At 36.6% G+C, this 24,062-nt stretch overlaps 1 protein-coding gene across 2 annotated transcripts in view; it reads left to right on the top strand.

The window, feature by feature from the left end:
• Positions 1–24,062, top strand: part of fbln2 (fibulin 2) — a 76,699-nt gene that overhangs the window by 8,066 nt on the left and 44,571 nt on the right. For both annotated transcript variants that reach the window (XM_073825960.1, XM_073825959.1), the window contains exons 3-5: positions 19,616–19,718; positions 21,303–21,429; positions 23,360–23,549. In XM_073825960.1, the coding sequence (XP_073682061.1) occupies positions 19,616–19,718; positions 21,303–21,429; positions 23,360–23,549 (420 nt within the window). The remainder of the gene's footprint in view (positions 1–19,615; positions 19,719–21,302; positions 21,430–23,359; positions 23,550–24,062) is intronic.

Raw genomic sequence — 24,062 nt, 5'->3', positions numbered from 1 at the left:
TTGGCTTTCATCCTGTACCACCCAAACTTTGCTCTTGTTTTGCATTTAAAATATCACTATGGTGGTGTATTCAAGTTGTTTAGGAGGAACCCATTACTTTAATCAGTTTAAGTTCAATTTCAATGAGATTTCAACAAGAATCATGACTAAATTAAAGGGTTAGTTCATCAAAAAATGAAAATTCTGTCATTAATTACTCACCCTTATGACGTTCCAAACCCGTAAGACCTTCGTTCATCTTCGGAACAGAAATTAAGATGTTTTGGTGGCCCAGGATATAAGTCACATTGCTAGTTTCAAAATCCCATCTTTGAGTCATCTCATTTTATACCAGAAAAGATGTGTTGCTGAGTTTCATGCTATTTGATCATTTAAAGTGTTTAACAAAATCAAGATGGATTTCTTTGTCAGAGATTTACACATATAATGCACATGCACAAACTACTAAATTTGTGTGATGCGACAAATCCTCAAATGGCAAACACAATTCAACTCATCACCACTAATAATGAATTACCCGAGTATTAAAATTCCTGTTATTCCCTCTTAACAACTCAGCCGTGTTTAAACTAGAAAGATGGATACTTCCTTTTAATAATGTTGGCTGCTTTTTCAGAGAGCTGATGCCAGAAAGATTTTGAGGAGACACAGAGTATGTATGAGACATCAATAGATTTGGTGATTTCTAAGATGAATGGCCTCTGTGTTTCAGCCAAAACATATGGAATCGAACAAACAGATCATTGTAGCTAATGTATGCGTTCTGCATCCTTGAAAATATGAGTTTGTGCTAAGATAAATTACAGCGGTCCTCGTGGATAGTGGATTGTATGGTGTTAAAGTGCACATTAAAATGCACATTTGAATCTTGCCTGTCAGCCTCAAAGCCTGCATTCTGCCTAATGTAAATTGCTGATGATTGGCTCCTACACTCTTCCATGAATAAGATATCTTCAGAGTTCTTTTTGTCCATAATGCATGCAGATTCAAATTCGAAAATCTATCTATCTATCCATACAATTGAGGTCTTCTGGGAAGCATGTAAGTATCTTCTGTAGCTTCTGAAGGGTAAAACTAAATGAAAAAAAAATATGATATATAGTCAAAATAAATAAAAAGTACACATCTTCATTCTTTTAAAAAATGTACACCCCTGGCTCTTAATGCATTGTTTTTCCATCTGAAGCATCCTTCTGTAATAGTTGCATATGAGTCCCTCAGTTGTCCTCAGTGTGAAAAGATGGATCACAAAATCATACAGTCATTGTTGGAAAGAACACAAATACACAAAAATGCTGAAAAACCAAAAGATTAGTGGGACCTGAAGGATCTTTCTGAGGCACAGCAGGCAGTTTAACTTCTGGACAAACAAGGGACTCATGAACAACTAAACAAAAAGAAAACACAGCTGTGGATCATTCAGGTAATAACACAGTATTAAGAATTAAGCGTATGTAAACTTTTTAACAGGGTGATTTTTTTATCAATTCAACTATTATTTTCTCTTGTGGACTATATGTAAACATCGTTTATGTGAAATTTCTTATTCAGGTTAGTACTTAATAAAAAATAACATGCATTTTGCTTCCTCTTATTTTGGTGAAATAATTAACATTTTCAGCAAGGTGTATGTACATTTTTGACTTATCAATCATTAGATAATGATTTATGATCATCAGAAATGTTACTGCAGGTTGCTGAATACTGAGTAGGCATTAATATTTAAATAATAGTTGATATAGGGTTGGTCATATGCTAATATAGTGACATAACTGTGATACCTTATGAATGACTCATGTTTGTAGCTTAGTTTGTTTGGAAAATCCATAGAAATTCATGTTTTTATTGTGCTTATAGCTCAGCTACTGCTGAATAGTGTAGATGAGTTGAGGTAAACAATATGTCCACAGACCTGAATGATCAATCATCTGACATCAAGGACACACACAAGGCCCTATACAGATAGTGTTGTTTGTCCAAAGGCCTCTGATAGAAAAGAGCTTGGAGATGAAATGTCCAAAAGAGACTCCAACAACATCATCTGAAACATCAGCATAGCCCAAAGTCACACAGAGGAAATCACTGTGAGAGTCAGTGGATGTCAATCTCAGGTTTAGTGCGATCACATTTCTCGTTTGTGATAAATATTACAGGAGTGTCAGAGTCTGTTGTGGAGTAGGGTTTTCTCTCCAGTGTTTTTGGTCTGTATATGAAAGATTGAACTGAATGTGAGCTTGCTTCTTGGTGTTGTTTTGTTCATATTGGACAGGACTGAGACTAGATTGTCATGCTTGTTACAGCTGAAAGCTGAAAAATACAATTTGATCAAGGGTGTGTCACATCCCCTGACAAAGTCTGCGTTCTTGACAGTGTATCTAGGCCAGTAAGAGTTAGATTGGCACATATGAATTTGAATTTTCACTTCCTATCCACTCTGTTTTTGCTGTGAGAGTGGGCGCAGTCATTTGTAAATTGTATGGTTCTGGTTTCCGGTCCAGCTATTTTTAGCTTTATTTTTAGTTTTGCTGCTCGATATTGCAAAATGGTGTATCTTACAATGTTATTTTAATGTATTATCTTAATTATGAACACAATGAGTTGTAGTTGAAAGTTTTACCATTTACTGCGCGTTGTTATTCTTCTCATTGTTTCCCTATAGCAGCTAATGAACTGGAAGTCTCGCCAATCTGTATGGATGTTTTGTGTAGTCACATGTTACAATGCTTAAATAGTCTTCCAGGAGAATATATATCAAAAACTAAGAAATGTAATGGCATTATGATATGCAAAGCCTCAATTTTTTAAAGCCAAAAGTCACAGTCGTAAACAGGGTTGCCAGGTTTACACAAAAAAACACACACGATTGCTACTCAAAACCAGCGCAAAACTAGCACTGCGTTTCGGTGGGGGTGCCTGTTAAAAGTTACCCTGGAAATCCAGAGGTCTCGCGAGAGCACAATTTGAATTGTCTCTGCAAGACACTCTGGCCTCGAGCAATGATGCATGTTACTGCAATACGTAAGCAATTGTGGGAACCAATCAAATCGGTGTATCTGATGTAGGCGGGCCAGATGCGAGCTAAACTGATGACGACCGCGCTGCGACGTACGGAATCATTTAGTAAACATTGAAAGGAGATCTATTCTACAGATGAAAATCAGCTGTTTGAAACGGCTTTGGCCGCTACAAAAGAGGAACAGAAAGCCGCGCTCGAATCGTTCCTTTGCAAGAAGGACGTTTTTGCTGTTTTGCCGACTGGATACGGCAAGAGTTTAATCTAGCAGTTAGCTGCGCTGGTAGTTATGCACGAAGTGGAACAGATCGGAAGCGGGCAATGCCAGATAGCATTCAGCAGTCTCGAGTCCTGGCTGTTAAAGAAGTGGCGATAAATGTTATCGAACAAGGTCTACCGGGACAACCTGATCGGGATTGTGGTGGATGAGGCCCATCTCATTTACAAATGGTAAGAGTCACTTGGTAAACTTACTGTAACAAAAAACAGAACTATTCAATAGTAATACAGTAGCCTAACTTGAACAGGACGATATGTCTCGCTGCTGAATGAAACGCTAGCGTCTATCCACATATTAGTTGATAGTTAATGAATAGTTTGATCGGACCTAATTGTTTTAATGAGATTGATTCGGCTGTCGTAATTAATAGTTATTAATCTTGTCACATTGTTTATGTTATAACATTGAAACCCACTCTTATATGTTCACCGTCGCTCTGGATACATCACACCATGTATTGTTGTGATTGGTCTGGAGTTATCCAATTGCGTGCAGTGAGAATTTCAAATGCATGCTTGGTGCCGCCCCTCGAGTTAGGTCCTTTTCATTGCTTGAGGCCAGACCCATAATCTTAATAGATTAGGGTCTGGATTTTTCCAGGCTAGTTAAAAGTAGCATTCCAGGGGTAAAATACACGTTTTTTTGGCAGGGTTTGGCAGTTTTAATTACGGAAACGTATAATAAAAAAAAAATTAAAACGGCATACCAGTACAAGTGCCCAAGCAACGTACACAACGTACAACGTACACGTGTCTTTAAAGGGATAGTTCACCCAAAAATGAAAATTTTATGTTTATCTGCTTACCCCCAGGGCATCCAAGATGTAGTTTCTTCAGTAGAACACAAACAAAGATTTTTAACTCAAACCGTTGCAGTCTGTCAGACATATAATGGCAGTCAATGGTTACCAAATATTTAAGAGTAAAAAAAACATACACAGACTGCACAACCCTGCGGCTCGTGACGATGCATTGAGGCGCCGGCTGATGTGAATGCACTCCATACAGCTGAACGTTACATCAGAGGTAAATAATGATATAAATACTGTTTGGTTTCTTGCACAGACCGATCGTTATGTGTCTCAAGACCTCAATGTATCGTCACAAGCCGCAGGGTTTAATTTGGTTTTTGTTTATGTATGGTTTTTTTTCTTAAAGATTTGGTAACCATTGACTGCCATTATATGACTAACAGACTGCAACGGTTTGAGTTAAAAATTCTTAGTTTGTGTTCTACTGAAGAAACAAAGTCACCTACATCTTGGATGCCCTAGATGCAGATAAACATTAAATTTTCATTTTTGGGTGAACAATCTCTTAAACTGAGAGGAGATCCCTGTTCACTGCATACACTTCTGACTAATGGTTGGAAAACTTTTAGAACTATTAATAACATACAATTCTTAAACTGGGCAAATAAACCAACTGTAAACAGCCGTTAACAGAAACCAGAGATGCTGAAGACGAACGCAAAGAGAACGAAATACTGTAGCAGGAAGATCAAGCTCACTGTTCTATTCTAATTCTAAAATACTGAATTGGGAGTAGTGGAGTATATGAATGTATCTCTGAGGGGAGCTGATGACTGTCTTCAGAAAAGTTTAGATGGTATTTTCTTTTCATCTTACATCCGTACACTGCATATTAATGTAGTATTTAAAAGCCAGTGCTGCTTTGTTTACAGCAGTAACCAAGAAAATGCTGTATAGCTGTTTCATAAGCCCCACCTGCTGTCAGAGAGTGAATTTGCATTCTAATTCAGCCTGTTTGCTGTTTTTGTTTTTGTTTCGTTCAGATGTTTTATATAGCATGATATTATAAAGCTAAGATCAGACCATTTGGTTTTGCTTTAAATTTTGATTAGTTTTCAGTTTACCTCAAAAAGAGTTACCTTAATTTGTTTGGATTGTGATTCAAATGCATTGGTTTTGTTTCGTGGATGGTGTATATCTGCTAAAAGTCTGCATATCTGCATAGCCTCAACGCTAACAGAAATAAAAGAACTAAAAGCCATAAAATTCCCACTTTATGGAAGACCGTCAGGCGAGTAGCAATCAGCCAATGATGTTACAGCACAGAGATTTTATCATACCAGAAAATTACAAGCCGCAGAGTCTTTGTAATTGGCATGCTTTTTCTATATCAGTATGATATGAAATGAGGAAAAACCAAAAGTTCAGGGCCTTTTGAGTTAGGAGAAATATGAGATGCCCTATTAAACCCTGCCCTTATGCCTAGCGTGACAGGATGATTTGAAGTCACCGTTAGAATACATCATTTCACAGAACGGTTGAAAAGGTCCAGTTATTGCTTCTAGGAACCAGGCGACTGGGTGCTGCTCTCAGCAGAAGTGATTTCTCAAATCTCACAGGCCCACAATGCCTCAGAAAACACTGCAATTACCAAGAACCGTCCATACGTTGACAACCCGTTCTTTCCTAACCGAAGGTCTCCATCACACATTTTCGTTTCAAGTGCACACTCATAGACCAGCATAAGAAAACGGACCAATCATGAGCTTCTGCTCTAAAGGAAATATGAGTAGGCCTGGGTGTTTGGGGTTTTGCCAGTGTGTCTTAATGTTTTACTGTCCTTGAGAAATTGCCCTTTATTCTCTCTGCACCTTTGGTTCTTTTTGTTCCCCCTGAAATATGTGAGTTGGAGCAGTAATTCTCTATTCTGAGTTGACAGACAGAGTAGAAAAGCTGCCATGACTCCTTTTGAAAGAAAAATATTCAAGAAAGCCTCTGAAGCAGGGCATTTAAAATACGAACCCCATATGAGATTTTTTTGGGTGGGAGTGAATAATGCACATTTTTTGATGGCAATTTCACGCACATTCACACCAAATTTTGACTCGTTGGTCAGCACCGCCTTCACTTTATTGAAGTTTTTTAGCTTATCGGGAAACGCAGTTGGACAACCAGGCATGCTTGGGGCTGTCCTCCTTTTGTTTTGTTTCTTTGTTCTGCATTATGTTTTCCATTTCACCTTATTATGCCTGTTCTGCATATTGCCTGTACAAAACAGGCCATCATGGGTAGCCATGTTCAACTATTTTGAGATAGTAAGGTCTGTTTTGGAAAATCACTCATCAGCTGCTTTAAATGCCATAAGAAATCAACGTAGGGAGTTGATTGTATTTTAAACAGCAATTAAGATAGGGATCTCTCGCAACAATGCGGAACAATGCCGCTCCGAGCAAGGATTTATCTTCCACAATCAATAACCTAACAAAGGGCTTGTTTATTATAAAAGAGTTTAGATAAAAGTGGCTGACATTATAGAGTCAACATCTCGAAATAATGATGGAGTATAATCATGTTGGAAGTATCTCACACAAGCCTCTCATTAAAACGAGCTAAGAGTCTGGCTGACCTTCGTCTTTAGATCTCCACGTACTCAGCTAGAAGTGTGGTTGTTGACTCAGTGAGAAACAAACTGATGTGATTTATAATGTGTTACTAGTTTTTTTACAAGAAGCTCTGCCCAAAAACAGAACAGTGGCTAAGCCAATATACTGGACCGGAGATTGAAGGTTTTGTGGTTAAAAAATAGATTTCTTTCTCCTGTTAAACACAAAAGAAGATATTTTGAAAATTTTTGGAACACAGTTAGTCATTGGACCTACATTGCATTACTTTTCTATACAATGGAAGTCAATGGCTACCAGCAACTGTATGGTTACCAACATTCTTCAAAATATTGTCTTTTGTGAAAGTTATAAAGGTTTGGAAGAACTTGAGAGTGAGTAAACAATGACAGAATTGTCTTTTTTTGGGTGAACTATCCTTTTTATTTTGACAGAAGTTACAAGCACATTGATATGTCTTTGCAGAAATGTCTACAAGCTAGTAAATATTGAATAGTGCAGATTTTTCATAGGAGGTTTCATAGTTCTGAAATTATTTAGATTGTTCATTTTTCTGGATCCAATAATTTTATTGGGTGTTGCATTTGTGGCAGGTGCAGCACTGCGGCAGACAGTAATCATTTCCGGGAAATGAAGAGATTATTTGTTTAAGATTCAGATTATGACAGTAATGTAATTCCATCTGGCGAGTCATAATGCTCCTGTTGATGACTTTGTCTGCCTATATTATAGAACTGATTTTGTTTGCTTGCTATTAGTATATGCAAAATGTATATTATATATTATTTATGTTTCAAGTAATATTTATTATATCATTTTTATTTTATTATATAACAAATTTAATATTTTATAAAATTATACATATACTTTTTAGATTATAAATTAAATATTTATATTTAAATAAAATTTATTATACAATATTTATTTAATATTCTTTCATCAGATGATAGGTTTAAAAAAATTAAAATAATACGCATTAAATAATATTTATTTATATAATATTAATATATTTAAATGATTTTTGTCTTACTTTGAAGGGGTATCCATCAGGGCCTATTGACTTTGACCAGTAAGACTTTGTTACTGTTTAAGGGTTTTATATCTCAAAAGTTTTTTTTTATTATTTTGTTTGGATGCAAAATTCACTTTTACATGATTTTTGCATATAAATATATCTTAGCAGTCTGTGATAAAATGATAAAAATCCATTCACTAATTTTTTTAATCCCCAAAAAACCTAAACAGTCAATTATCAAGCTGATTTGATTTTCTGAGCAATGTGATGTCATACTGCTCAGGCCCCACCCACAACTGCTGATGAACTGCCCTGTATAAGCTTATTTCCACCCTCAGCCAGTTATACACTATCCACCATTTTTTCCACACTTGAGCAGCTGTAGGTACAAAAATAAACATAAGAGAACGTAAAAGTGAACATAGGAGTTTTTATTTTCTTCCGACATCAGAGCCACTGAAAACACAGTGGATTCATTTTGGTTTTTGATGATAATGCACCACAAAATACACAAGAAAGAGAAGAGAGGGGTGGAGTGAGCAGAGCTCATTATCATTTAAAGAGCCATGCACCGAAACAGGTCACTGTGAAAAGCGTCAAGGTAAAAAGGGTGTTGTTTTAGGGTTTTTGTCCGTTAAGGTATTTTAACCAAAGTGTTTTGCCGGCATTTCATAAAGACCCTAAAGAATCAACCAACTATGTGGAAACCTGGCATCCGATGTCCCCTTTAAATCATTCAGTTTATAACAACGGTGTGCAGACACCGTTTGTGTGACGTTAGCAATGATATCGGTTAACAGAATAGGAAATTACTTGACCTGGAATGCAAGTGCTGGAATGCAGGACTCCAGACTAATTCCTCTTTGTGCTCCTTCATATTAGCAGAAACGCACAATTCCCTGACACATGCCAGCTACGCCTCAGCCTCTTTCCTGGATGTTTCTTTTGTATGCAAAAGCATGTTGACATGTTCCTGAGAGTGATAGATTACCAGACACGAACAACTCGATAGAGTGCGGAGAACCGGATAGGGATGCAGGTCAATGCAAGAGATTAGACTCGTTAAACAAAGAGACTTTATGTAGAATTTAACCAACAAAGCCCGGGAGTTCATTGTACCGGGAAATGCATTATGCATCTGAAGGCTTTTAGTGCAATTATCAAAGAATGTCTTGAGTACTGTGTCATTTACAGAAGAATGACAGGAGGAGGAGAGCTCTGAATTTAATAAAGCTGATAGCTGTTGTATACATATACAAGTTTACACATATTATAAGAGTTAACATGAACAAAGAGCTGTCTAATGACTATTAAATAATAAGGCCTACTCAAATGCTTTCGAAAGCAGTTTCTTTCTGGCCCTTGAATCTGATTGGCTGAGGGGAGTGCAATATTCAAGTGATATCAGAACTCCACTTCAGTCCGCTTGTGGTACACTGTAAAAAAAAAATCCCTAAAATTTATAGTAAAAAAATGGCAGCTGTGGTTGCCAAAATTTTACCATACTTTTACCATACAGCAACTTTTTAGGTTTTACAGTTTTAACATTAGATGTAACATACAACCATAATGTACAAAACTTGTAAGAAAAAACTAAGAAACATAGCTTAACAAAAAAAAAAAAACGTCAAATTTTAAATGTAATGCAGGGAATTCTGGGAATGTCAATTTACGGTTATTCACTCTAAATTTTACGATCCTTTTCACTTAAGAAAATGGTATACTACACTCTTAAAAATAAAGGTTCTTCACGATGCCATAGAATAACCTTTTTTGTCCAAATGGTTCCATAAAGAACCTTAAACATCTAAAGAACCTTTCTGTTTCACAAAAGGTTCTTTGTGGCAAAAGAAGGTTCTTCAGATTATAAAAAGGTAAGAAATAGTTGGTTCTTTAAAGAACCTTTGACTGAATGGTTCTTTGTGGAACCAAAAATGGTTCTTCTATGGAATCGCTTAAAAAACCTTTTAAAGCACCTTTATTTTTGTGAGTGTACCGCAATGTCCAATACAGTTTTATATAGGAGAACTATTAACCATTTAACGCGTTTTTACTGTAGCATTTTACAGTCTTTTACCGTTAAAGTCATTTTTCTCACAGTGAGTGTCATGGTGGACTCCAAAATCCACTAATATTTTATAAATAATACTGTTTTTGTGGTTGAGACTGTACTTGTTTAGACTTTAAATATGTGATTTGTTAATAAAGATACCGTCTATTTGAAAATTTGCTTTGCAGTTTTCTGAGATGTGAGTTTCAGGGCGCCAGCGGCCATTCAACGCTTAGGAACCTGTCGAGAGCAGTCTCACCTCGGCCAGTTTTTCTGGAATTTGATGCTGGCTCTGATGTCTCTATATTGGTTAAACATGAAATATAATTTGTTTTGTGTAAATCTAACAGGCAGTCTTTGGTCTCATCAATCTATTATTTGTTCCAGAGGAAATACTTTTGGCTGAGGGCAAAATCTCATCACGTTATATTTTATGTAAATTTGCCTTTGTACTTTTGACTAAATTGCCTAGCAAATTTTATGAGGTTATTGGGAAAGTATTGTGTTTGTGATGGTGATTTTAGTTACATTATCCCACTATTAAATTATTTTATTTTTTATTTCTATAATTATTTATTATATTTAGAGGATATTGCTTTTCATCGGCTAGAGTAACAAAAGTAGCAAGGAATTCATATTCGGATAAAGTATGAAGCCATTAGGAGTGCGCCAATTATTATAATCATGGAAAAGAAAGGGACGTCCAGAAGATATCATGGTATTGGTTTTGCATTATGTCCATGTCTAATTTCCATGGCAAGCCATTTCTTGTCACTGTTATTTTTATTCTCGACCTATTTGTGCAGTGCTTTTCCATTAGTTGATTTCGAAAAACAAAAAATGGAGACCACTCAACAGGGGTAATGTGAGAATAAGTCTACTAATTTAGAAGAAATCAATTTTCATTCATGAGCGGAGAGCGGCTCGGCATGCTCGCTTAAAATTGAAAAGCTTCAGGCACTTGTTCAAAGCGCTGAGTTCATAGATATTGTTTATTAAAAATGGCTACGAGTGTGCTGCACATTTAGAAGTACATGGGAAACCGTACATTTGGGGCCCTGCGCTGAAATGCAGCCAGAAATAAAACCAATGTTTAACACCCCTCTAGTGCTTTATGTCAAAGTAATGTACTTTGCAAGCTAGTGGCCCTGTGTCAGTGTTTGGGAGTGTATTTGTCACTGTTAAAACTGTCTGAGATGTCACAACAAAGCGGAGTGCTCAGATTTTAAATTGGGTCCCCTGTGAAGTGACATTTGTCAGAATATGCAGTGAGGTTTTTAATCATTTTGAATGGCTGTCATTTTTAATGTTAGGAAGTCCTGGAGATTTTATATGCGTCTCCTATACCCTCTTGGTTTGTTTATTCAATATATTGGCAGATATATTTATGGAACTTATTTCACCCTGTTTAAATTCATTCCACAAGACCTCCACCGATTTCCCTCAAAAACAGATTGTGTCTGGGCCTAGTTAGAAGTGTTTAGTTCCTCAGTGTCTTGTTTAAAATCCAAACAACAGGAGAAATGTCAATTTTCTCAAAACACTGGCTTGCCGATGATGTACAGTCTTTGTTTGTGCATGGAATATATCATAATGATGCATGCACAATGTTGATGTTTCTTCATATTGTATTTTCTGTCTAACATAGAAGTTCACATTAAACTTCTGGATTTGAATGCGAAAGGAAAGATTTGATTTGTGCCATTTGATAAAACCGTTTCAAACAAAACAGAATAAATATTTTGGTTGTTTAACATCTGTTTTCTGTGAGATTGAACAATGGTTCTGTCTGTTCTCTCATTGTCTGCAAATAAGCAATATGGTTGCCCAGAAAGATAAGACATAATTGCCACCATGAGGTCAAAATTTGACTTTGGGACTAGTTAAAGAGCATATGGTTAACTGAAGTTCAACTTACGACCTCAAGTTCGTCACCACAGATATGTCATTGAACGCCAGTGGGCCATGAACGCTTTTGAAAAGATTAAAAATGAAATCATTAGGGTGACTGAATCTGTAGTTTGTGGCTGATTATGGCATTTGTGAAACCCAAAAGAGCTGTTCAGCCTTGACGTCAATTTGTAGGTCGACCTAAGCTAATTTGCCATGAGGTCCTTGGGGAATCGCTAATGGATTTTTTTTTTTAGAATGGTGGTTTTGAATTTATAAGTAACATAAGGTTTGTGGTTGACGTTCCTTGAAGAGCCGCTGTTCAACAAATGTGAACAAAACATTAAAGACTTTGTTTTATTCATTTATAAAAAATAACTATTCTATTTGTATTTATTAATTATATTCATGTTAAATACTGATTATTTATATGTACACTGTTGTTAAACATTTTGGGACCTGTAAGATTTTAAATGTTTTTTATGCTCATCAAGGCTGCATTTATTTGATCAAAAATACAGAAAAAACATTAATATTGTGATATATTATTGCAATTTAAAATAATGTTTTTTTATTTGAATATATTTAAAAATAAAATTTATCCCTGTGATACAAAGCTACATTCACAGCATCATTACTTCAGCTTTCAATGTTACATGATCCTTCAGAAATCATTTTATTATGCTGTTTTATTATCAATGTTGGAAACTGTTGTACTGATAAAAAAAAATTGGAACCTGTGATACTTTTTCAGGATTCTTTAAAGAATGAAAAGTTAAAAAGAACAGCATTTATTCTAAATATAAATGTTTTGTAACTATATACACTACAGTTCAAAATTTTGGGGTCAGTATTTTTTTTTTTTAATTTACAGTATGAAACTTATATTTGTATTTAAATAAGGATGTTAAAAGGTAATAGTAAAGACTTAACTTGTTATTCTTAAAAAAAAAGATATTCTTTTTTTTTTTTTTTTTTTTTTTTTCAAAGAATCCTGAAAAAAGTATCAGAGGTTCAGTGTTGCCAAGTCCGCGTTTTTCCCGTGGAATTTGGCTATTTTAACACTGTTGCCGTGGGTTGTTTTTATGTCCGTGGGTTGAAGCGACCCCAGTAATGTTATGTTTAGCCTCTGGAATGCGAACTGTACCAGGGGAACCCCACCAAAAAACATGTATTTTACCCCTATGGAATGCGATTTTTACCCTCCTCAAAACGAGATTGGCCTATTTTTGGGCTAGTTTTGAGTAGGGATGGGCATTTTAAGCAAAAATACTATTCGATAATCGCAGGGTATTATTCGATTATTATTCGAAAATCGCACCCCTCCCGTGTATGCACGCACATACATAAACAGAGAGAGGACACGAGACCATTCACGCTTTCAGTGTGTATGATAACAAACTGTTTAATTCATTTGAGAATCTGTCTTAACATAAGCCATTAAATGGTTGTAATGTATGATGGCTGAAATATTAATATAATAAATAAACAAACGAATTATGGCACTTGTTAACGTAACAGTCCATCGATTAGCATTCAGCTGCTCATAAGCCAAGACATTTCTGTTTTAAAAATGAGCATGAACATTCATAGCATTAAAAAAAAAATGCTGGGGATAGTTCGTTAGAGTTTTCCCTCGTTCCCACGCTTTCCTTTGATTTTAAATGGCTTTAAATAGACCGTGAGCATTTTACTTTCGATTTAGCGTCAATTCGGTGTCAATTAATTGAATGGACATCAACAAAACAGTACGACAAAATTATTTAGTCTATATCAAACATAGAATTATTCATTTATTAACAAAAATAAAATAACTGTTACATAAGCAAACACGGTGGAACCTAATAAATAAACGAATGTTCTTCCAGTGAGCTTCCAAAAATCACCTTTTAGATAAACGGCAGCAGTCAAATTATTTTTAAAACAGACACTTTTGCATTTCGTTTAAAAACCTAAATCTTTTGCCAACATATTGCCTTTCTCACCTCACTCGACTTGCACTCCTCATGTGATGAAATCAGACTCCTGCCCCAAATGCGACTGTTAGACTGCATTGAGCAGCCGCGTTTAGTTCTCAATTGTACTGTTTGTTCTCTAACTGAACTAAATGATTTTTATTAGTAAAAATAAAATAATCAAAACGACGGCGGGGCTGGTGCCGTGGTGGGCAAGTGACAGCAGGAAGCATTTCAGAATCACTAAAACATTGCTGTGCAACAAGATGGTTAGTCAAGTTATCCCGTTCCGTCGTGCAAAACCACATGACTTTTTTAAAGCGCATTTATTCTGTTAAAGTTTTCTTATTGTAGTTTATGCACATTTTTTTCTTATCGGACAAAAAGTATATCCTACTTATTTGTGCACATACGTTTTATGCGCATTTTTTCAATTCATGCGCATCTTCACGTTTCCATTCAGAGTTTTGTTTGAGATATTCCGGCCGCAGAGAACAGCCTTTGCATTGCAGTGTTTCAACTATGATAAACAAGCCTGGCACGGCAGAATTTGCACTGCACTTCATTCTCATTCATTTTATTAGAATTAGAAATCTTGTTCTTCTGTTGTCCTTGACAGCTTTGAAGTGCGTTATTGGCGGCGCCACCCTCCCCCGCGCATCATCACCCAACACTTGGGGAAATTAATAATCGCACAACCTATTCGATATTCGGTAATTAAATCAACTAATCGAATATTCGAAAATCGTGACCCATCCCTAGTTTTGAGTAGCAATTGGGCGGGTTGTGTTGTGAAAACCTGGCAACCCTGCACACAAAACAATATTAAGCAGCACAACTGTTTCCAACATTGATAATAAATCAGCATATTAGAATAATTTCTGACAGGTAATGTGACACTGAACACTGGAGTAATGATGCTGAAAAATCAGCTTTGTATCACAGGAATAAATTATATTTTACAGTATATTAATATAGGAAACAGTTCTTTTAAATTGTAGTACTATTTCTCAATATTACATTTCTTTCTGTATTTTTGTTCAAATAAACAGCCTTGGTGAGCACCAGAGAGTTCTTTAAACACAATACAAATCTTACTGATCCCAAATTTTTGAACGGCAGTGTATATACGTATTAAAATAAATAAATAAATAATACATAAATTGAAAGCAGTTTTTATAAAAAGGTAAATGGCTCTAACAATGTCAAACATTTTAATTTCCTTTCGGATTTACAGACCAAACTGCATTATTTCAAAAATAGTGACCAGTGACTTATTTAAGGAGACATAGGGGAGACATAGGACATCCATTTCCCACAAGTTGTGTGATTGTAATTGAGAATGTGATTTTTTAGGGTCTTCGTGAAATGTTTGCAACATACGTTGGTTGCAATTTCTCAATGGTCATGTAAAACAACACCTTTTTACCATGTCACAAACAACTCTGTTCACAATGATTTTTCTGAGCAGTATGATGTCATACTGAGCAGTATGACATCATACTGCTCAGAAAAATCAAACGGCTTGAGAATTGAGACTGTTTAGGTTTTTTGGGGATTTGAAGAGGAGTGAATGGATTTTTATCATGGTAGGGCGGTAGTGTCCACACACTGCTAAAACAAATTTATATGCAAACACCATGTAAAAGTGAATTTTGCATCCGATGTCCCCTTGTTGTACTGATAAAAATGTCCCCTTGAAGGAAAATACTGAAATGATGAAACACAAAATTGCTTTTTTCCTGTTTTTGTATTTTCTAGTAACTTACTAAACTGCCATCCTACTGTTCGCTGATTCGATCCAAGCCTTTCACAAATCTCCCTTGTTTTGATCCTGCAGATGTTCTGTGACCATCTGTGAGAGAAAGGCGAAATCTGTCAAGCTCAGAGAGGACCTGTTTTGAAGAGCGCTTTGTATTGTAACCATCTGCTTTACAGATGACCTAATGATGATCTAACAGAGCAATGGCAACAGCTCTTGTTTTAGCACCCACCCCTTCATGCGAACATTTATCACTATGTGTTATCCACGTGATGCGTTACAGACAAATCACAAGAACAGCGTGATCAATACTGAGAATCAGTGGCCTTGTATTATACAGGCTTTTAGGAGAAAATCCTTGAGAAGGCTGTTTTAATGAAGCCAAAGTCTAAACACTAACTTTGTTTAACTTACTGCACAAGGCCTTCATGCAAAATGAGTCTGGGCTTAATGAGAAACATGTGCTACATTTTTTGAGCCTTTTTTGAAAAGTGAATTTACAGATTTGACCATTCATTCGGAGCTTCATGTTCGACTGTTATGAATCATCACTTAAAGGGCTAGTTAACCCATAAATGAAAAGTCTGTCATCATTTACTCACCCACACTCATGCCATTCGAAATCTCAGTGATTTTCTGAACTCAATAGAAGGTATTTTTGAAGAATGTTGGTAAATAAACAGTTTTAGTTCTTACTGGCTTTCATTGTATACACAAAAAGTGCAATGGATGCCTATGGGAGCCGAAGCTGCTTAGCTTGTGGGTAAATAAATGATGTCCCGAGTTTTCATTTTTGGGTGGAGTATCCCTTTAAGCCATCCTGCTTTTATGGTGTCATGGCATTCGTTGCAAAAAAGGGACGCAACAAGTATGCCCTTGTACAAATAAACAAACCCCAGTACAATTCCAGACTCAAAAAAGGGCATCACTCACATTTTATGGCTGTAAAAGTTAAACAGGAAAGCAGAGATGTTTTTCTTTAGCTGATTGCTTGAGACTTGAGTTGTTTTGTCCACTCTTTGTCTCTGGAGACACTTTGTTAATGGGTGTTTCCTCTGCTGGAATATATGTATAGATAAACATTAATCACTTTAAGCATTAATAAATAATAAATAAATATTATAGCATATAAACCAGGTACAAGTTTCCAGCGGCATGCAATCTTTTGTCCACGCTAAAAGTGAAATGCTACACGACTCACTTCACTCGCACCACAAAGCAAACTAAGAACACATGGTGCTTCTCTATTCTTTTTATGCTTTTGCTTGTGGAACATAAGGGATTTGTCATAGTATCTCATATTTTTGACTTTCACAATAAATCTCTTCCTAATCATGTTTGATGTTTAAGCGGGATTTTTGTCCAATGTATTTTCTTTGTGTTTGGGGGCTGTCTGGCAGCAAAAATGGAAACCAAACAACAAACATTTTTTCAGCTTGTAATTTTATCTTGTTGGACTTTTGCTGATGCCTACTTATCTGACTTAATAAGAACAATGAGTAATTCAGATGTTTTATCAATGGCAGAACTTCTACTGCTCCATGCACATCAAATGTAAGTAGGCCTAGGCAAATTTATTGTATTTATGTGTATTTATTTATTTTTAATGGCAAAGCAGAGCAGAGAGTATTATGCAGTTATTGTCATTTGCAAGCATAATCAAATTAGCAAAAATATTTCCAAAAAACAAACAGATAAGGGGTATAAACAACTGTGAACGACAAGCGTTTCAGTTCGGACAGCTTTTTTCTGTGAGTTCTGGAGACACAGATTGCGCATTTGACTGAATTAGTATGTTTTAGTCGTTGCACATAAAAGCCAATCAGACCACTCTGTTTACTTCTACGTCTGTCCGGTGATTAGCTATAAATACCTTAGGGCCCCTATTGTTTCTGAGATATTTAGTACAGATGGAAGTTTATCACAAAGTTCAAAAAGTCACCTGGAACAGCAGCTTGTGACCCCTGTCAAGCATTCCAGGAATCCCAGAGCGCTCTGGGCCTCATGTCACTGTTCAGGCCATTTCACAATCAGATCTTCTTCAAGTGAATTCACAGACTATGAATGTTTGGTAATAGAGAGCCACAATTTTATCTTTAATGGATATTTTTATTCACTTTGTTTTTGTTTTTTTATTTATTAAAAGTCAGTTGAAAAAAAAAAGACTTTGTTGACTTTTTTAAGCTGGAAGTAACTGGTTTTAGCTGGTCTCCCAGCCATGGCCAAGCTGGTTTTAGCTGGTTGGCCAGCTGGTCTCCCACCCTGACCAGCTAAAGAAGCGGCCAAAATCTCTCTATAACCAGCCTGCTGACCAACTTAACCCTTGTGCAACTTTATGGACATTTTTGCCCATATTAGTTTTTTTTTTATTTTTATAATTTTGCCTGTGTTAATGCTAACTGCATTTTGGCTCAGGTGTGTATTTTTATTGGAATTTTAATATTTCACCCTCATTTACTTTAATAAATCGATTTTACAGTAGGTACAAAAAATAGTCCCTCTCAGCACCTTTTGGACAAAAATGTCCTCTCCTCATTGAAACCCTTTAAAACTGTGATTTTTAATCCTAGGGCCATTTAACTATAAAATGATGCAATATTTGTTAATAGACTATGTATCCTAAACAAAGGTCTTTTTTTAAAATGAGACAAATTTTTGTCCTCTATGAACCTATGTGTAACTTTTTTAAATTGATGTACAAGGGTTAAACCTGCTATGACCAGGATGGACAACCAGATAAAACTAGCCAGCCAGCTTAGCCTGGTTTTAGCAGGTTTTTTTTTTTCAGCAGGGATATTTAATCCTAAAGGGAACCCCTGGTATTAAGACTTGTATGGTCTTTTACTGAAATATGTAGTAGAAAACCCATAAAATACATTATACATATTTTGGGCTATGGCGAGTGCCAGTGTTTTAATTGCGCAAAATGGTGGCATTTAGTGAGGTACTTACGCTACCTGTTGCTATTTTTACCACAGCACAATTTGGAAAATAAAATACTGATATGATGCCACACATGCAGGTTGTGGTTGTAATTTTCAGTTGAAGGACAACAAGAAAAGTGATGTAAGTCTTTTTAGAAAAGAAATGGGGAGATGCCTGTGAACTAATAAAACTTCCAAAAGACCCGCGTCTTTGTTCTCTCCACTTTAGCCCTGACAACTTTGAGGCTTCCAAAATATGTATAAAACTATATGGATTTTTAAAATAACGTAAGTCTTTCATGGGTTTTCTGTTACATATCTTACTTAGAGACATAATTTGTGCTATATTAAGCCATACAAGTCTCAATACTCAAGGTTCCCTTTAAAGGTTGAGAGTCGAGACCCAAAAAAATCACAAAAGCAAATAGCAAAAATAACCTTTAAGAAAATAAAGTCTTTGTGACAACTAGCCCCGCCACTCTTTTTACTTCTTTTGCAGGTGCATGTTCGATCCCGGGCTGAATAACTCCATGGGAATCCATGTTTCTATTCAAAGTAGCCCTGAATATTAGCATTTGATATGAAAGGGCCTTAAGACTCACACCTATGCAGGCTTTTTTATTACCCTCTTATGATCTCGGAAATAACTCTTGTCAGACTTGTTCTTAAGGTTATCAAGTCCCCTCTAGATTTCTATAATCACTGCACTCGTATAAGTAATAAGATTTAATCATTTAAAAATTAATTTAGCTGATTCACAGCATGTTTGACAAGAAAAGTATTTCTTGACTATATTTATATGGTTTTCATCCATCACTCTAGCGAGCTGATTTTGTACACGTAATTGAATTCAGACCTTCATTCACACTGAGGGATGAATAATTCAAAATGTCAAGTGTTGAAATGAGTCATTACTAAATTCTTGTTTCTTTGTATCACAATTTATTGAAAAGATCAGGCGGATATGCTTCTCGAACACACTTTCAATAGCTGGCTTATCGAAATTGGTGCTTCTTAAAGTCAAATATTTGAAGGCTGCGTTAGTTTGTGCTAATGACGCCTGTGATGATGCATATATCGTGACTGTGTCCCATCAACTCTTTGAGTCAGTCTATCTGTTTCCCTTTATACAAAAGCTGCAGATTACATCTTTTATGCTTCTTCTATGGATCTGAGTTTGTACTTCATGTCTGACTCGCCTCTGGGGCTCTATCATTGCTAAGTTTCTTGTCTGCCTGTCTGGCCTTTTCTTGTCAGAAAAGCGCTCACTGTAAACTCTCTCTTCTTTTGGCTGGTTTATGTAAGATACAACTGATGTGTGAGATGTTTGTCCTCTTGGCCCTCTCACTTCCAGGATTGGTGGAGAGCTGTTGTGTGGCCGGGCAGAAATGGGCAGAGGAGAACCAGCACTGTAACCGTATGCCTGTCAAAACAGAAGACCTCAACTCTGTGTGTGGGTAAGTTGGCTGACTATTTCAATGCCGTGGTCATGCTCCTTAGTACACCACAGATTCCTTTTTATTAGCTGTTATATGTCCTCTGACCAGCAAAGTATATGTTGGTGACCCAAAAACCACCGACCACAAAAATAAAAGGGATAGTTCACCCAAGAATGCAAACTCTATCATCATTTTCTCACCCTCCACTTGTTCTAAATTGACCTCCATAGTATTCTTTTCCAAGTCAATGGCTACTAGCAATTCTTTGGTTTCCAACATTTTTCAAAATATTTTCTTTTGTGCTCAAGAGAATAAAGAAAATAATACAGTTTTGGAACAATTTGAAGGTGAGTAAATGATGACAGAATTTGCATTTTTGGGTGAACTATTCATTTGAAAGTTTCACAGGCTACAGGACCAGTTGTATGTGGCTTGTGAGCTAGTTCATATTAATCTTCTCTGCATGCAAATAAAATGTAAAAGGCTGACTGGTCAGTTGCAGCCAGTAGTTTCCAAATCTGTGGTTTCTTTAAAGGGATAGTTCACTCAAAAATGAAAATTAAGAGCCTTAAGCTGTCCTAGGTGTATATGACTTTCTTCTTTCAGACGAATACAATCAGAGTTATGTTAAAAATGTCTTGGCTCTTCCAAGTTTTATAATGGCAGTGAATGGCTGTTGAGACAGGTAGCGATACCCTATAGGAAAGAAAAATCAAAAGTGAGCTCTCTTTAACATCTCAAATATTTCTAGTGGCTCTAGTGGTGTCATATTTATGTTTTAAACAAATTCAAATGCACAAATTCACAAACTTTTTTTTGTCATCTGATCTTCTTTCACCTTTAGACACAGTTTTTTCATGCACCTGTCAAGTTTGAGATTTTGGGCTTTTTGGTTTTTCAGAATAGTGGAATAAAAACACCCAAAAGACACGGTTAAATGTTTATTTTATAGCACTTTATCCATTTGTGTCAATAGATTTTAATTACAATCCATATTTTTAAAGGCCGTTTTCTCAAAATGAGTTTTTTCTCCTTCATTGAGCCATAAATCTCCACTTCAGTAACACTTACACACACCAAACTTTACATTTTCATTCCTGTCTATATTCTTAAGGTTTTTTAACAGAGGGAATTTGTTCATATATTAATTTGCTTGATTTTATACCCCCCCCCCCCCCCCCCAAAAAAAAAATACAAAAAAATTGTTTTCTGTCTGTTTCTTTTTGATTCTAAAATGTCAAAAAATTAAACAGAAATTTTGAAACTGACTTTATCCAGTGTTTAGATTTTTGTACTAGAAATGTATGCCTCATTTGCATATTTAAACCTTCCATTTTAGAAAACTTGTAATACAAAAATGTTTGCAATTATCAATGTAATCAATTAACTGGGTAAGTAAGGTGATAACTATAAGTTCATTTTTTTTTACCCTATTTACCTGCAGTGTCTCGCCTTAAAATTTCTTACAAACCCCCCCTAGCACTCTTTCTGCTGCCCACTGGGAATCATCTGCTCTAAATAACAATAATAAGTACATCTAATGAAAAACATGTTGAGGTATTAAGTTATGTTAAAGCTTCTTTTTTTTCTGATTTTTTCAAGTGTTGTCCAGAAGCAGTGCTGTTCAGGTGCTCTGAGAGAGAGCAGGTGTCAGGCTGGCATGAATGCTGCAAGGGCCGGACATGCCTGTGAGGGAAACAGCCCACTCTGTGGAGAAGATTCCCAAATGGTAAGATCTTAAACAGACTACAAAATAATAACTGTTTTAAAACAGTCCGCAGAGACCACAAAATAATGACAGAAACATACCAATGATGTATAATCTCTGTGGAATTCTGCATGTTGGAAAACAGTCATTATTTTGGCGATTCAAAATTGTTTACTGAATACCACCTGGTCATGTGAATGGCTGAATATTACATGTCCAGGCCAAAAACTAAACATTTTTGTCCTAACAAGCTGTGAACACAACAAGCAGCAGGACACTTGGTCTTTATATACCGCCCACAGTGAAATTCCATTAGTCCTCATAACTACTGTACACTACCACTACACTCTTCAAATGTTTGGGGTCAGTAAGTTTTTTTTTTTTATAGTGTGTTTACACTTGTAGTTCGGTTCGTTCGGTTCATTTGGTCCGGACCAAAAAGAAAATGTATACATTTGGTCCTGGTCCAATTAGTGTTCACACTGGCATTTTTGACAGCAAACCTAAAGATACCGAACCTAAACTCATAGTGATACGCTCACAACCTGATTGTTCATGGCGGAACTCACCGAACACTCCAAACAAAAGGTGCGTTCGACGTAAAGCAGCGCTGCGGCTGTATGACATCAATGTACCCATTCACTGATTGGTCTGTTGATCGCCACTTTAAGTCGAATACATGCAATGCCGTCTGCTGGACTAAGCGCACTCATTTTTGCATGCATATCATTTTACTTTTATCACCTGTGAACTCACAAAGAGCTCAAAAAAAGGCACTTGACCTCCTCGTTGCGCCACGTTTGTTCTCTGCTCGTTTTGTTTTGGAGACACCACTTGTTCCCTTCGTGAAATCATGTTGCATAGCTTCGCATCTTGTCATTACTTCCTGTTTTTGGTTCATTTAGAAGTATTTGGTCCATGTTGCATTTATATTTAATTCGAACCGCACCAGAATTCATTTTAGTCTCGGTCCACTTGTTTGGTGCACACCAGAGTTCGGATAGCAGCGTTCACGCTTACTCAAATGAACCAAACTGACGGAGCAATCGCACCAGAGTTTGTTTTAATCGAACCAAACATGACAAGTGTGAACACACCCTTAAATAGCATTTATTTGATAAAAATAAAGAAATATTGTGAAATGCTAGTACAATTCAAATGATCCATTTTCTGTTTTAAAGGGAAAGTTCACCCAAAAATGAAAATTCTGTTATTAATTACTAGGGTTGGGTATCGAGAACTGTTTCCATTTTAGAACCGGTTCCGAATTTCCAATAACCGGGTATTTGATAAGACACATGCATTTCGATTCCGCTTAACGATTCCCGCGTTCGCATTTTAAATAGATTTTTAAACTATTAAAGTGCAGGAAGGAAAAGAACTTGCACACTGTTTGCGTGCAGCGAGCACGGAGCCATGCGGGGTTCCCAACCTGTGTCCCATTCTCGAACAGTTCTGTGTATTTTCGCTGCAGAAAAGGTTGTTCCGGCCCGGAACTGACTTCTCTTTCCCATTTATTGACCCTTATGCACGAAATAAGCCAGCATATTCTCATAAACACCAGGGGTTTTTTTGTCTTGTTTTTGATGAAATCCAAAAGCTTTCTGTACCTGCATAGACGACAACGCAACTGACACCTTCAAGGCCCAGAAAGACAGTAAGGACATTGTTAAAATAGTCCACGTGACATCAGTGGTTCAACCGTAATGTTATGAAGCTACGAGAATACTTTTTGTGCCCAAAGAAAACAAAAATAGTGACTTTATTCAACAGTTTCTTTTTCTCTTCCATGGCAGTCTTCGACATGCATTCACAACAGTACCATGTGTGTCTTCCTATGCTTGCAAACAAGGCCCAGCACATCTGGGTTTTACATCAGAAAGCCGGCTTCTGCATCAGCAGCACCACAATTTTTAAATTTTTTAAATCTCTTTAATGTCGTTTCATGCAGGATTGCTGTAACTGCTGTGCGCTGGGTCTGCGTATGCGGAGCGAAGGTAAAGGTTGTGAAGCACATCAGCACCTGAGCTACCCATGTGGACACGTCTTCCTCATGTGCTGCGAGGAGGGAGAGGAAGGTCTTGCTCCACCTACGATCAAGAAAAAACTGAGGCCTCTGCCGACCGCTCTTCCTAAGAGAGGTGACATACTTTTCTTTTACACAAGCAGGAGTTTTGTTTTTGCAGCAGAATGTACCCATGCAGTGTGTAACCTGTAGTATATGGCTGATTTCCAGTGGCTGGGGTCTGGGGTGAGTGAGAGTTCATATTTTATTTTGATGAACTGATCTAGACGGGCTGTCATGCCAAAAAAGCGTTGTGATGGAGACACACCATTGATGTGAAACCACATGAGGACCTGGAATGTCTCGGTTTTGAGCTGCGTTTTTTAACACAATGTCCCAGTTATCTCTTCATTCTGATGACTTTTGAGTTTATGTCTTCATATTAACATTAGAGCCTCAGTCATGATTTCGCTTGTTTGTTTTTGAAGCCTGGATCATATTTGGAAGCGTCTGAAGTCTGGCTGTGTCTTGGCATTCGGTTTCACGTTCAAGTTCGTCACACTGCTGGCCGAGAGGTTGACATTGATGGATCAGAGGAAAGAAAGATGCCCAGAGCTGATTGGTCAGGTGTCACGTTACTGTTCAGAAT

Source organism: Garra rufa, chromosome 20, assembly GCF_049309525.1.
Source record: "Garra rufa chromosome 20, GarRuf1.0, whole genome shotgun sequence".
Taxonomy (NCBI): Eukaryota; Metazoa; Chordata; class Actinopteri; order Cypriniformes; family Cyprinidae; genus Garra; species Garra rufa.
Note: the sequence above shows the minus strand (reverse complement) of the source record. Positions and strands in the feature narration are given on the sequence as shown.